This window comes from Moschus berezovskii, chromosome 28 (genome assembly GCF_049115385.1).
Source record: "Moschus berezovskii isolate FMDL1 chromosome 28, NW_MosBer_1.0, whole genome shotgun sequence".
Taxonomy (NCBI): domain Eukaryota; kingdom Metazoa; phylum Chordata; class Mammalia; order Artiodactyla; family Moschidae; genus Moschus; species Moschus berezovskii.
The window spans coordinates 6,446,412-6,461,083 of record NC_142487.1 but is presented as its reverse complement, the minus strand read 5'-3'; the positions used below and the strand labels follow the sequence as shown (position 1 = coordinate 6,461,083).

The 14,672-nt window shown below is 45.0% G+C and overlaps 1 protein-coding gene across 9 annotated transcripts in view; it reads left to right on the top strand.

Annotated features, from left to right (window-relative positions):
- The window catches only part of DLGAP1 (DLG associated protein 1), a 533,225-nt gene that overhangs the window by 446,182 nt on the left and 72,371 nt on the right, over positions 1-14,672 (top strand). For 5 of the 9 annotated variants that reach the window (XM_055417159.2, XM_088833501.1, XM_088833498.1 and 2 more), the window contains one exon: positions 1,732-1,761. The exons of the other annotated variants lie outside the window; for them this stretch is intronic. In XM_055417159.2, coding sequence (XP_055273134.1) covers positions 1,732-1,761 — 30 coding nt within the window. The remainder of the gene's footprint in view (positions 1-1,731; positions 1,762-14,672) is intronic. 9 annotated transcript variants of the gene reach the window in all.

The window sequence follows — 14,672 nt, the reverse complement described above, 5'->3', positions numbered from 1 at the left end:
ATACCAGGTTGCAAGAGCCAACTGCTACATTTTCGGGAATTTTGTAAGTCCATTATTAAACACACCCATGATTGCAAATTAAATTAGACAAACTTGCCAATATAATTATGTTAAAAACAAAGGTGATAAATACCTTAAAATCTTTACTTCCTGATTGTTTGACTACATTTTATTGTCCGTGCTCTTGGGGTTCTTTCCATCTGCTATCCTTGTGTGGTGAAATATTTACTACATGATGGTTTTGCTATCATTCTTCTCTTCCCAAAGCCACGTCCAGTGACATCAAAGCTGGAAGCCTGAAGTAGGCCACAGTGGGAGTGTTTTCATAGTGCTGACATGGAAAGAGTTTTAACTTAATCAAAATAATTTCTATAAAAGTTGAACAGTTTAATAGTTCAAAAGATCACATAAAAGATATAATGATAATGAATTTACTGGGAAAAGAACAAATTGGGATGCAATTCAGAGCATTATTTTTGTCAAATCATGATTGATTTGCTGGCTGTGAATCCCACGGTTTGGTCCAAATCGGCAAAAGTCTTCTGTGAGTATCTGTTGGCCACATGGAACCTGCAATAAAGAAGACTGTATATTTTATCATTATGTGTAGATTGTGTACTACACATCACTTATATTGGTAAAACCCATAATATACACACATAATACAGGCATATTTTTCCCCTTGTTAAACATTGACAGACATGACTGGTTCCACCAGAAAGATGAAATTCAACTGGTAACTTAAGAGAAAGTTTTTTTTTCAGAAAGTTATAAAAGAGAGCAAGTTTGTCTCTTTGTGAATAGAATCTGTTAAAAATCAGTGGGTGGTCATGCTGATAACCAGTTTGGTTTACCAGTGTTGAAAAGCATTTTGTTTCCATTTTTCATTTGAGACTCCTCCCATTTGAAAGAGAACCAGACTTTCCACCCAATGAAACTGCAGACTTTTTTTTTTTTTCAGCCTAAGGTATCATGGCTATCACACAGAGTTTGGGAAATATTGTTTATACTTATGACTTACAAGGAAGAAAATGAACTTTCAATATAAAATTATTGGACCAAGTCTAATTTATTTTAGTTTAGTATTTTGACCTTTCAGTTCACCAAAAAGTCATGTGGATATCCAGTCAAGGGTAGTGTCTGTTTGCTTCATGAACAATTTGACAAGCTCAGCCCCTCCACTGATCTGCAGGGTATGGGAACACTGAACACAGGAGACCAGAAATGGCCTCTGGTCCAACCACCCCAGAGAAGGAAGCTGCCAGATCACACCATGGTTTCTAACCACGTGTTACATATTTCCACAGAAGCCCTGTCCCAACACCTGTCAGATGATCTCTGTGCGCAGTGTAAGTAGGAAATACTAGGCCCTGATGTCCTTCTGAGTGAAGTTTTATCAATCCTTCATCCAGTGTGACTTATCTACGGAAATAGCCGGTCAGACTATTGAGACTTGGCCTTTGTTTCATTCCAAAACATGGCCGATCCTTTATTTAGTGAAAAATGCTCCCGAGTGATACTAGTGGGAGATGCAGACACTCATGAAGCTTAATCAATGACTGAAAACCACTTCGTTTTTGACGTTGATGTTTGTTTACTTAAATTCTCAAAAAGCCAACAACAAGCACCACCACAGCAACAATCCAGATTAGAAGCATGTGTGTCATGTGTGAAGCCTGGCAAAGTAATTTGGGTCCGCTCTATAACTGCGACTTTTTGTTTTTATTCAAGGTGTCATAAAACTGAGTTCTGCAGTTGAAGGTACGTTACAACCACACAGTCAATAACGTTTTGCTTCAAGATTGCACCGCGTGGCTTTGTAGCTAGACCGCTTCTGTGGCCGTGCTGTCTGAAGCCATGTTCTGATCGCCAGCTACTGCCTTTCCATCTGTGTTTCTCCTTGTCCTGGTTCTTTTGCCACCCGCCTCTCAGCTCCCCAGTGAGTGGCCTTAACACGGACCCCTGACACAGCACTGATGAGAGCGAGCCGGTGTGGTTCTGCCCCTGATGGGACGGCCTCAGGACCACTGCTCCTTAGAGAGCATCCTTATCTTCTACGGCATCCTTATCTGAGGCTGGACCTTGAGTCTTGTCAGGAACCCTGCTCCCCGCCTCCATCTTTCAGTAGGACCTTTTCTAGAGGGTTTTGGTTCTTCATCCCAATATAGCAGACATATTTGCCCAGGAAATATGCAAGCATGGAGTCATTAAAACTTCCTGATGGCTAGTCTCAAGTCACGAGGTGCCACCCAGGAGGTACTGCAAGAACCAGCTTCCTTGAGTGTCATCCATGTCACTCACACCAGGTGGTTCCTTGGAATTATGTGTCTAAGACGCTGAGAAGAAAAGAGAGATTTAAAGAAAGAGGAGGGTTGGTGGGGGAGAGACCACACAGCCGTGTTTCACTGCGTAACCCCCAGGAATGTTAAAAACACCTCATTCTTTGAAATGACTCATTGGTTATTGGTATAAAATTGACCACCTTGCCCTAAGACGAGCACACATCTTGTAAGTAGGGAATATGTCATGCTCTCTCTTTGTGAGTGTCTGTTTGTTGTGGGGCGTGTGTGTGTGTGTTCTCGTTTATTGGGAGTTTGTCAGTCATGCTTTGGAGGGTTCTTCATCCCCATTTTATCAGGGGAGGCTCCTTGGAAGAGGTGGTGGGCTTTGAGGTGAATTTTCAAATGTAAGGAGAGATGTGGCTTCGTGAATGGGCAATGCACGGAGGTGGGAGCCGGAAAGTACGAGGAGGAGGGGCTCTAGTGGTGAGACCACCTGCTTGACCCAAGCAAAAGGACTGGGTGGGCTGGAGTTTGCAGGCTGGGAGATGGGAGAGGGACTCAGAAATGTCCCCACAAGGCTGGCACATCCAGAGAGGGGGACTCTGCTCCATTAGGGGATTTAGTTCCATCACATTTTGAAAAGCACATTCAAAAGGGACTAATTCTGATATTCATGGCAGAAAATGTACTGCTCTCTCAAATAAGGAAGGGACCAGGAAACAGCACAGGCTCTGGAGGTTCAGAGTCAAGAGAGGAATCAAAGGACGGACCTATAGAAACGAGAGAGGACACCTTGCATGTGGCAGGTCCTTGTGAGGCCAAGCAGGGATTCAAGGCCCCTCTGCCCAGAAACACGGAATTTTATTGAGAGGAGATCCAAACCGCCCCCTGGCATAGAAAACACAGAAGACACAGCTACCAAAGCAAGCAGGACCGTGAGAATGACTCTGCCTATGGAAACTCCCAGTGGCAAGTCACCCCAAGTTTCAGTTAACTATCTGTGGATGACAGTGGGTCCACCCTGGGCTGTTCAGATGTGTTATCGACAAATGGCTTTAAAGTCAGAGCTTTCTGTTGCCTGCTTGGCTTAAGCACAATAATCCACTTACAACAAAAGGATGGAAAACATTTTTTAAAAAGCCAGAAAGCCAAGAGGACATTAGATAATTTTAAGAACTATTGTTCTGCTAGAACAATGTCCCCATCATCATTTTGCTCATTGCTATGGTTACTTTTGGTAGCGGGGCTTATCTGAACCTTCCCCAAAGAGGTTTATGGTCTTCAGAGAAAAAAAAAAAAAGTGAGGAAAAGTAAGGGCAGAGAGCTGAATGACTGCCTGGGGCTTTTTCAGCAGCCTCATCATCACAGGGTCTCCTCTGAGTTCCCAGGGCTCACAGGGAGTGGTCATAGGTACCAGAGGTCAGGACTGTTTGGACTGCTGCTTGAGCATCTTTTTGGCAGTTTCTTGGCTGGGGGCTGTAGCAGCTTGAAGGCTTGGTAGCATGCTGAGTTGTAACTCTGTGTGTGCCCAGGGGCTCCCCAGGACACAGCTGTTGTGTGTGTGTGTGTTGGGGGGGTGTTATTCCATGCATGTGTTCTCATGCATCTGGAAGGGGAGAGTTTGACGGGCATGCTCTGTGGGATGTGTGTTGGACTCTCTTGTCTCTATGGGAAATCAAACCTCAGATGGTGGTCTTTATGAATGCTTAGCTCTTTTCTTGCTGTTTTCCATCTGCCGAATGAACTCAAGGCAGCTTCTACAGCTTATCATGGCAAGAAATACGCAAATCAGTGGAGGGGATCCACTGCCAGAATGGAACCTATTTCCTTTTCTTTAAAAATGACTCTGTTCCGGATTTATCCTAGAACTCTGAAAATGACATTAATGTTGTAGGTAGGTTATCCTCTTCTTTTTTTCTCTTCTTTTTAAGGAAAAACAATTGTTACAGTCATAAGAGAAAATCAACAGGGACTCCATGGGCTACTTCCTGCTGAGTATTTTTGTTATGTGGGTCGGTCCGTTCTCTTTCTCTGAAGCGAGGTGCCTCCTTCAGCATTTTGCAGCTTTGTGTAAGCTTTTAAAATCATCAGAAAGAAAAATAAGCTATTTTTATCACACCAACAGTAAGGTTAAAAGTGAACGGTACTTTCAGGTTTTAAAGACCTTACGTTGAAACAGAAACATTCGTTGATACTTTATTTTGTGATGAAGAAAAAATATTTGAACAGGAAAAATATTTGTTTGAAAGAAATAATTGCAAACTTTTGTTGATAACATTGATGGGTTCTGGACTCTAATTTTAGATTCATAACCCCAAATTCATGGGGTCACAAAGAGTCGGACACGACTGAGCAACTGAACTGAACTGAACTGAACCCCAAATTCAGAAAGTTGGGGGGAATTCCTTGGTGACACACGCTTTCACTGCTGAGGGCCTGGGTTAGATCCCTGGTCAGGGAACTAGGATCCCACAAGTGTGCCCCCAAAAAATGAAAAGAAAATTGGGGTAAGAGAGAAACATCCAGACACCAAACTGGGGAGAAGGAGAGATAGTTGGGGTAATGGCAAGAATTCCATGACAGAATCTTCTAAATATTCCTCTTAAAAGGGATTTTCCCTCTTGAAATTGGAGCAGGAAGAGGTGCATATTTCCACAAAGAAGACCAACCTAGCAGCCTATCCAAGCAAAACGGGAAGGGAGGTCATGGAAGAACTGAGTCATGCCTGGGTTGGAATGGCCCTGATATCCTGCCCGCATCTTTCTGGGGAGGGAGGGTCCAGCCCCAGCTGGAAGATCTTCATCTGACTCACTTGGTTTGTTCAGTGGACAGGAGGGACCTTGGGGCTGGGAGGCTGCTGGATGCTGAGGACAAGCCTTTGCGACTGATAACCCAGCACACTCTGTGAGGAGACTTGCCTCAAAGGCAACTTGTTCATCCCCTGTAGGTAGGTAGGCAATCCAAAATCTCAAAATGATGTCAAATTCTTTCAATAGCCTCTATGGGGGAATGAAGTTTGGCTTCTTTGGAAAAGTTCCGCGTCTTTAAAAATGGGAACAGATGAGCCTCTAAGAAGAAATCTAAGAGGCAAGATGGTGACACAAGCCCCCAGCCACTTTGGATGTCACCCACTTTGGATGCGCCTTTTGGAGGGATGCCACGGTTTCAGTTCACATGGGAGGTGATGCTTTGATCATGCATCCGGTGTGCTTTGATTTCATAAGCAAAATCTCTCCTGGCCTTGTGGAGCTTTTGTTCTCCTTTTTTTCCTTCTTGTCACTTCCTTTTATTTAGATAAATTTTTTCTTTCAGTTGTATTGAGATATAATTAACACACAGCACTGTATAAGCCTGGGTTTCCCAGGTGGCACTAGTGGTAAAGAACCCCCCTGCCAGTTCAGGAGACCAAAGAGATGCAGGTTCGATCCCTGGGTTGGGAAGATCCCCTGCAGGAGGAAATGGCAATCCACTCCAGTATTCTTGCCTGGAGAATCCAATGGACAGAGGAGCCTGACAGGCTACATTCCATAGGGTCACAAAAAGTCAGACATGACTGAAGCGACTTAGCATGTATGCAATGAGTGTAGAAAGCTCTATTAGGAAACGGAAGGTTAGGTGTTTGTGTTCTTGTGGGCTTATCATGGAAGATGGTTAGTTGAAATAGATTAAACAAAATGAGACTTATTATACAACCATCAAGCCTGTCTAATATCCACTTTGATACCATAAACTGATATGACAAACTTTAGGATCTTGGTGAAGTTTATACTACAAACAGGCTCATTTTCCAGATAAAATAGGACTCAAAGACTGACAGTATCAAAGACTGATGGAGTCAAATATTTCTGTTAAGAACAGCAAATACACAACGCCTTGTTTTTATTCTTTAAATATTCCCACTCTTAAAAATGTAAGATTAACAGACTACTCACTATGATCTTTATAAAGTATAAAATCATTCCATTAACAGTATGACATTCAAAGCAGTAAAATACACATTAGTGTAACTGAGAGAAGAAAATAAAAGGATGAGATCATGAGATGAAAGAGGAAAAAAAAAAAAAACAGCTGTCCAGCAGAAAAACAAACAAAACCCCAGAATTCACAGTGAAATGCAGTGGATTTATGAATGGAAAATATTTAAAATGCTAGCTAGCATGAAGGAAGAGTCAAGTGGCAGTCTCTCCAACATATTTGGAGCCAGTCCTTACCAAACCTCTATTATATTTGCATATTTTTTAAGAACTAAGAAAGCATTTTTTAAAAAGTAATCAGAATCTGGACTTCCCTGGTGGTCCATTGGTTAAGACTCTCTGTTGCCAATGTAAGGGGTACAAGTTCAAGACCTGGTCAGGGAACTGAGTTCCCATACACCACGTGGTATGGCCAAAGGATATAAAAAAGAAAGAAAGAAAAAGAATATTAAAAGCACAGACAGAGAAGGGAGCCCTTTAACAAAATATTCTATTACAAGGCAAACTAAGCTTTTTCAATTTGCAAAAAAAAAAATGAGATGACTTTAAGGCTCAAAAGTATAGAAGGAAGACCATCGAGACAGAGGATGAGGAGGGACACGAGCTCCAGTAGCACCTTCTACCTCATGGGTCTGTTCAGAGAGGAGGCGTGTAGGGGAACTCAAGTTTGGGTCTGTAACACCTCTGCCTCTACTGCCTCGGTGCTCCTGGCAGCAAGTCCTAGCAGACTTAACCTCCCCCTTCATGGGAACCTTTACATTACCTGCCTAATGATTTTGTGATGGCCACATCCTACAACAATGCAGAGCTTATGTAAGGATTTGGGCATATGCCACCTAGTAGCTTTGGTGGCCAAGACCTATGAGCAAGACTTTTTGGTCATCACACCCTGTTTGAGCTTGCATGTGTGTTTTGGGGTATATGGGATGATGGGAATATCCCTGCTGAGGCCAAGTGAGCAACCACCCTCCACACACACACGCACCCAGCTGGAGGCCCAGGCTGTGTGGAAAAGTTCTATTACCGGGAAGCTAGGAGAAACGTACTCAAGTTATAAAAGGGAAGACTTTTCCATTTCAGAGTCCTGAGGAATCTCAAGGAGAGATGTTATTAGCAGAACTTGAAATAGACTGAATCCCTTACTTGTGTATTGGATCCATTATACGTGAAAAGCCTGGAAGTAGGAGATTACAGGGCTGGTGTAAACAATTGCTGTTAATTGCGATTAATAACATTAACTACAATCAATTACAATTCACCACAGTGGTGTTCATCATTTACTTTGTTCCAGGTACCTATACTGGGACCTTCCCCTATATTATCTCACTTAACCTCTCAACGATCTATCAGAAAAGTACTATCTGCATGCACACTTCACTGACAAGGATTCGGAGATCACCCGGCTAACCCAAGGCTGACCCAGGACTGAAAGCCCTGTCCGTGTGATTGCGGATGGCCACAGTCATGTTTTCAAACTGAAATCTTTCCAACTAGCCAGTTTGGGATTGCCTTGGGTAACTCAGAAAAGTCACCCCTCTTGCAGAATGTGTGAGGCAGGGGCAGTGTGCAGGATCTCGCGAGATCTTGCGTGGGTTCTGTAACCACGATCCAGCCTTACTCCGTCTCTTTAGCGCAGCATAAACTGTGAAGAGGCTGGGAACCCATAGACACAGGGAGACTGAATTCTAGCCCTCCCCACCACCGCGTTTCCCCTTCAGAGCCCATTTTGGAGCCTAGATTGTGCCCATCATTTCCAGATCCCAAGCCAACATAAATCACGACATAACTACTTTAGAACTGTAGGTTCACTAGGAACACACACACATCCAAGGAAACACAGGTGCCCTTCATTCCTGAAGAGCTAGCCAAGGTCACTCATTTTGTAGGTGAACCTCAGCCTGCACCAGAATCACCCGAAGGGCTTTTTAAAACACAGATTGCCAGCGCTCCCCCTCCTCTAAAGCTTCTGAATCCTGGGTCTGGGTGAGGCCTGGGAACTTGACCCACAGGTTCCTGGTGCTGCTGACTCTGCTGTTTGGGGGACCACCTTTGAAAACCACTGTTTTAAGGGATGGAAGCTTTAACTTTCTGATTACATTTCTGAGCACCTGTCTCTGCCTGTTTAATTGTGATAGCAGCTGTTCATCCTTACCACCTGTACTGGTTTCTTATTGCTGTTGTAACATTATTACCATACATTTAGGGACTTAAGACAACATTAGTCATCTTACAGTTTTGGAAATCAGAAATCTAAAAGGGGTCCGCAAGGGCCTCTCCCTTATGGAGCTTCCAGGGGAGAATCCAACTTCTTGCCTCTTCTAGCTTCCAGAGGTTGCCTGCACGCCTTGGCTTTTCCCCCACTTCCTCCTGGGTCCTCAAAAACAGCAGTGGAGTAGCATCTTCAAACCTCTCTCTCTTAGACACACACCTCTCTGCTTCTGGAACCACCTCTTCTTCTCTGAGTCCGACCCTTCTGCCTCCCTCCTAGAAGTCCTTGTGATTTCACTGACCTACCCCAAGGAAGCCTGCCTCGATAATCCAAAGTAATCATTCCATTTTAAGACCCTTAACTCAACCCAATCTGGTGTTCTTGCCTGGAGAATCCCACGGACAGCGGAGCCTGGCAGGCTAGAGTCCATGGGGTCACAAAGAGTCAGACGCGACTAAGCGACTAACACTTTCACAACTAAATCACACACGAAAGTCCCCTTTGCCAAGGAAGGAATGTACACAGATTTTGAAGATTAGGACCTGGACATCTTCAGAGGCCTTCATTCTGTCCAGGACCCTAGCCACCTGACAGCTGCGTACCCTCCTAAAGCACAGCACCCTTCCCAACAAAGAAGCACCGAAACCAAAACCGAGTCAGGATTTGCATGACACAAGCCTGCCTTCAGACACTCCTGGTAATCAAGCCATCTTGCAGAGATAGAGAAAGGGGGAGTCTGGGCAGGGGGATGTGGGGAGGAAGTCAGGAGCCCCAAGGGAGTTAGCAAAGTGCCTCTTAGACCAGGCCCCGAGCACCTATAAATCTCTCCCCACGTTTGCCAGACTTTCTAGAACCTACAGCCAGGGTGTTCCCTCTAGGCTGCAGCCTCCAGGGTCCTCGCTGGGCCTCACCCCAGCCTCAGCATCCAGCACCACCTCCCAAACCTCCCAGCAGGCGCTTGTGAGAGATGCAGAAAGAGGAATTGTACTCAAAGTTTTCTTGCCTTTTGAGTTTCCCAGGATGACCTGCAGAGGTTTTCTGGGCTGAAGTCCCAGCCTCCAGGCTGTGAACTTTGTGTCGGTGCATTCACTGGCTCGGGCTGCTGTAAAACTACCAGACTGGCTGGCTCAGACGACAAAAATACAGAAATACACTTTCTCACAGTGCTGGGGCCTGGAAGTCTGAGGGCAGGGCGTGAGCAGGCTGTGTGTCCTGGAGCCCCTCTTGTCGGCTTGCGGACATCTGTCTTCTCCCTCGTCCTCAGGTGGCCCTTCTTCTGTGAGCACACTCCCCTGGCACCTCTCTCTTATTATTAGGACCCAACCCTATTGGATTCCAGCTCACCCTCATATGACCTTGTTTTGACTTAATCACCTCTTTAAAGGCCTTTTTTTTTTTTAAGTCTTTATTGAATTTGTTACAATATTGTTTGTTTTATTTGCCCAGGAAACATGTGGGATCTTAGTTCCCTGACCAGGGATGGAGTCCACATCCCTTCATTGGAAGACTAAGTCCTAACCAGTGGACCACCAGGGAAGTTCCTCTCTAAAGGCCGTACCTCCAAACACGGATGCCTTCTGAGGTCCTAAGAGTGAGGGCTTCAACAGTTGAATTTGGGCGAGCACACCCTCAGCTCATAACCGTGGACTGCAGTCCTGGGAGACTCATACATAAAGTTCACTTCCATCCCCTCTCTCTGTGTAACAGGTGGGCTCGGTGCAATTAAGGCAGGTGTGGGGAGCGGAAGGTCAAGCTGGGATGGTCACAGTGTGCCCCTCAGCCCAGGTCTGCCTCTTGGTCCTAGGACAGAGATGGTAGGAAGGGAGAGGAGGTCAAAGAAACCCCCACAGGCTGGGTCTTAGTCTCTATAGGCAAGAAACAGCATTTAAGGCTCACCCTCCCAAGAGCCGGTTCCCTGAAGAAGACTTTTTGCTGGATACACAATGTACAGCAAGTCACAGGCACTCCACCAAGTCAATACACACCCTGGACCCAGAGGAGATAAAGAAGCAGACAGTGAGGGCTTGTGTGTGACAGCCTTCTGCAAGGTCTGTGTGGTAGAAAATGATCTCATCCTCAAGGCATGGCTCTGAGAAGGAAGTCAAACCAAACAGCCTTATCTTATTCTTCATTCATGGGTTCCTCTTTCTTCAAAGGAAGCCTTTAGATGCAGGACACTATGAACTGTCATTATCAGAGTAACTGCTGTTGCAAAGTCCCTCCTGGGACGTCGTATCTGTGACTCATAACACCTGGGATCTCTGACATTTTTCCCTGACAGATCTTTGCTGGGTCAGACTCACTACCCAACATGGGCTTAAAAAAATAAATATACATAAGTGCTTAAGTATAATCCATGTGCATGCTCAGCCACATCTGACTCTGTGTGATCCCTTGGACTGCAGACCACCAGGCTCCCCTGTCCATGGAGTTTTCCAGGCAAGAATACTGCAGTGGGTTGCCATCTCTTCCTCCAGGGGATCTTCCTGACCCAGGGATCGAACCCACATCTCCTGTGTCTCCTGCACTGGCAGGTGGGTTCTTTACCACTGGCGCCAACTGGGAAGTCCCTATATATAAAAATACATGTTTCTATAAGTAAAATACGCCCATCACAAAAAGGACAAACACTATATGATCCCACTTACATGAGAGGCCTAGTCGTTAAATTCAGAGACAGAAAGTAGAGGGTGATTGCCAGGGCTAGGGAGGGGGAAGGGGAAGTTCTCATTTAATGTAAAGAGTTTCAGTTTTGCAAGATGAAAAGGGCCTGGAGATTGGTTGCACAACAGTGTGAATGTAGTTGCTGAACTGTTCACTTAAAAATGGAACACAGGGCATTTTATGTTATGTATATTTTAGCACCATATTTTTAAAAGGCTGCTGTTGGCAATCATGTAATGGAACAGACTCGTGGTTGGGGTCAAGCAAACCTAAGTTTGAATCTCATATCTGCCACTCACTAGTTTTGGGACAATGTTCTGAGTATTTTTGTTTAGTGCCTTCTGAGTTTTACTATCAATATTTCTCCGTTTCTAGTGGGCAGGAATCTGTAAAGAGCTTCAGTTGGGTCGTTCTGGCCCAAGGTCTTTCCCCAGCTTGCAGTTGGGTGGGTGGAGGGCTGGAACACTGGACGCTGGCTGAGTATCTCCCCCTCTTCTTAGAGTCTCAAGGCTTCTTCCACGCGGCTGACTTGGGCTTCCTTTCGGCATGGTGGCCTCAGGACAACGCGATGCTTCTGTGGTGGCTCAGGGCTCCAAGCAGGCAGATGTCCCAGGGACAAAGGGAGAAGCAGCATCACCTTCTCTGATGCAGCCTCGGAGGCATGCACTCTCAGTTCCTTCATACTCTCTTGGTCACAAGCAAATCACACACTCCCCCAAGTTCAAGGGGAAGGGTATTAGACTCCACCTCATGATGGGAAGTGGCAGAGTTCTAGAGTAGAGTATGACCGGTGGACCAAACCAGGCTCACCTCTCCAAGGCAGCCATGTCCATGTGTTTATATCTTGTCTGTGGCTTTGCCACAAAGTTGAGTGTTTGGGACAGATATTATGCAGTCTGCAAAGCCAAAAATGTTTACTGTACAGCTCTTTATAGAAAAGTTTCCTGACCCTGTTCTAGAAGACCTTGTTAGATGGACAATATTGTTTTAGCCACCTTTGGAGTATGTTATTGGCTGCAGGCAGGTTACCAGCTTCTCTGAAGTTCACCAGGGTCTCCAAACCTGTAAAAAGTAATGGTGTGTGTATGTGTGTGTTCAGTTGTGTTCGACTCTTTGCGACCCCATGGACTGTAGCCTGCCAGGCTCCTCTGTCCATGGGATTTCCCAGGCAAGAATTCTGGAGTGGGTTGCCATTTCTTGCTTCAGGGGATCTTCCTGACCCAAAGATCGAACCCAAGTCTCTTGCATTGGCAGGTGGATTCTTTCCCACTGCGTTACCTGGAAAGCCCGTAAAAAAGGAATGATGATCATATGTAAAATGTACTTAGCACAATTCTATGCCTATAACAGTTCTTCTCCTTCCAGGCTTAATTATGCTTTGAGAGTCACTGAAAGGTGTTTACTGCTGGTGTAGGTCTATTAGCTGTCAGAAATTCCCAATTTAAACCTTACTTGGAATTTAGGCAGACTTTACAGACGTCGTCTATTTAAACACATATTTATTACTCTGGAGGAAGGATTTGTTTGCAAGAATTCTTTTAAAAATGCAATCCTTCCCATCCTCCAGTGCATTATTTTATTGGACTCACTAGATTTTTATCTTCCAAGCAGCAAATACTTAAGGGACTGGGGTAACCTGGTAAGTTTGGAATTGAGTGAGCAGGGGAACAGCATGGCAGTGGCAGGTCTCCGGTGGCCTTGGGAGAGAAAAACACATGAAATTTGACCTGCTTCATGGTTAAGCTCAGGGCTGCCTCTGCCCCAGACAAAGCAATGAAAAATATTTTGTTACCCTCCCCTTGCCCGTTGCCTCCCTTTCCAAGTGCCCAGACTTGTTATCTCTGCCCCAAACTCCTCCACTGGCCAAAATCTCCCTCGGATGTTTTCTCTCCTCCCTTGGATATTTCCAAGGCCAGTCCTCCAGCAGATGATCTGCCTGTAACTCTGCTTTCTTCCTTGCTCCACTTTGAACCAGGTCCTTTGAGAACCTAGTTATTCAAAGCTTCTGAACCCTCTCTCTAGAGGAAAACTTCTAGCCAAGAAAATAGAGACCCAGGCCCTTACAGACTGACCAGTCCCAACTCTCCTATTCATGGACCCAAAAGCCACTGAAATTAACAACTCTATGTGTGCATCATTTTAAAAAATTATATTCTACTTCCTCTCCAAGATATGTTTGACTCCAATCCCTCTTAAAAATCTACTTAGCTTCATCCTGAGCTGTGTTGGAAGAGTCATTCCTTTTCATTGTACCTGTTTGTTACCATGTTATTTTTACATCAAATATTATGAGTGTTTGGGGGGCAGTGGAGAGGGGACGTTTGTGACTAAGTGATTAGAGACCATTCCCATTGGCCCTATTAATTTTTACAGCATTTTCCCCATCTTACTTTGCTGAGACTTGCAATTTTGTGCAAATTTTATAGAACACCTTCTGGTATCTGCAGAATCCAAATTCAGTTTCAGTCAAAGGCCAGTTGAGTTTATGCTGCTCCAGGAAGAATTATGGTTTGGAAACATTGCTCAGCTGGCTGCCAAAAAAATAACAACTCTTACTACTATGACCTGCCTCCTTCTACTGTAACCTCAGCCCAGAACCTTTGCAGTTACCACAGGGCTTTTACAAGCTCTGCCTCCTCAGCGTTCACTCTAACAGTCATTTTATAGTTATTGTCCCATTCTACAGATTGTTGTAAAAAGAACATGAAGTAGTGATGTACATTGCCCTAGATCACAGACCTACTCATTGATGGACCTGGAATTCCAAGGACTTTGGCTCCATTCATACTTTAATTCATACTTCATTAATTCATACTTCCTAAGTGTACCAGGCACTGGGCCCTTTCTACCAACATTACTTCTGTTACTCCTTTCTGCAGAATGCTTTTGTTCATTTTATATCCAGTATCACTTACAAAGTGCTGTCAACCATTCTCTTCCAACCATTTCAACCATCCGCTTCCCTGGTGGCTCAGTGGTAAAGAATCCACCTGCATACAATGCAGGAGACATGGATTCAATTCCTGGCTAGGAAAGATCGCCTGGAGAAGGAAATGGCAACCCACTGCAGTCTTCTTGCCTGGAGAATCCCGTGGACAGAGGAGCCTGGCGGGCTGCAGTCAATGGGGTGGAAAAGAGTTGGACATGACTGAGCCACTAAGCATGAACAACCACTCTCTTAAGCTCAAAAAAAATTTTTTATAATATACTTCCTAATCCCTCCTCAGTTCAGTTCAGTTCAGTCGCTCAGTCGTGTCCGACTCTCCACGACCCCATGAATCACAGCATGCCAGGCCTCCCTGTCCATCACCAACTCCCGGAGTTCACCCAAACTCATGTCCATTGAGTTGGTGATGCCATCCAGCCATCTCATTCTCTGTCATCCCCGTCTCCTCCCACCCCCAATTCTTCCTAGCATCAGAGTCTTTTCCAGTGAGTCAACTCGTCGCATGAGGTGGCCAAAGTATTGGAGTTTCAGCTTTAGCATCAGTCCTTCCAATGAACACCCAGGATTGATCTCCTTTAGAATGGACTGGTTAGATC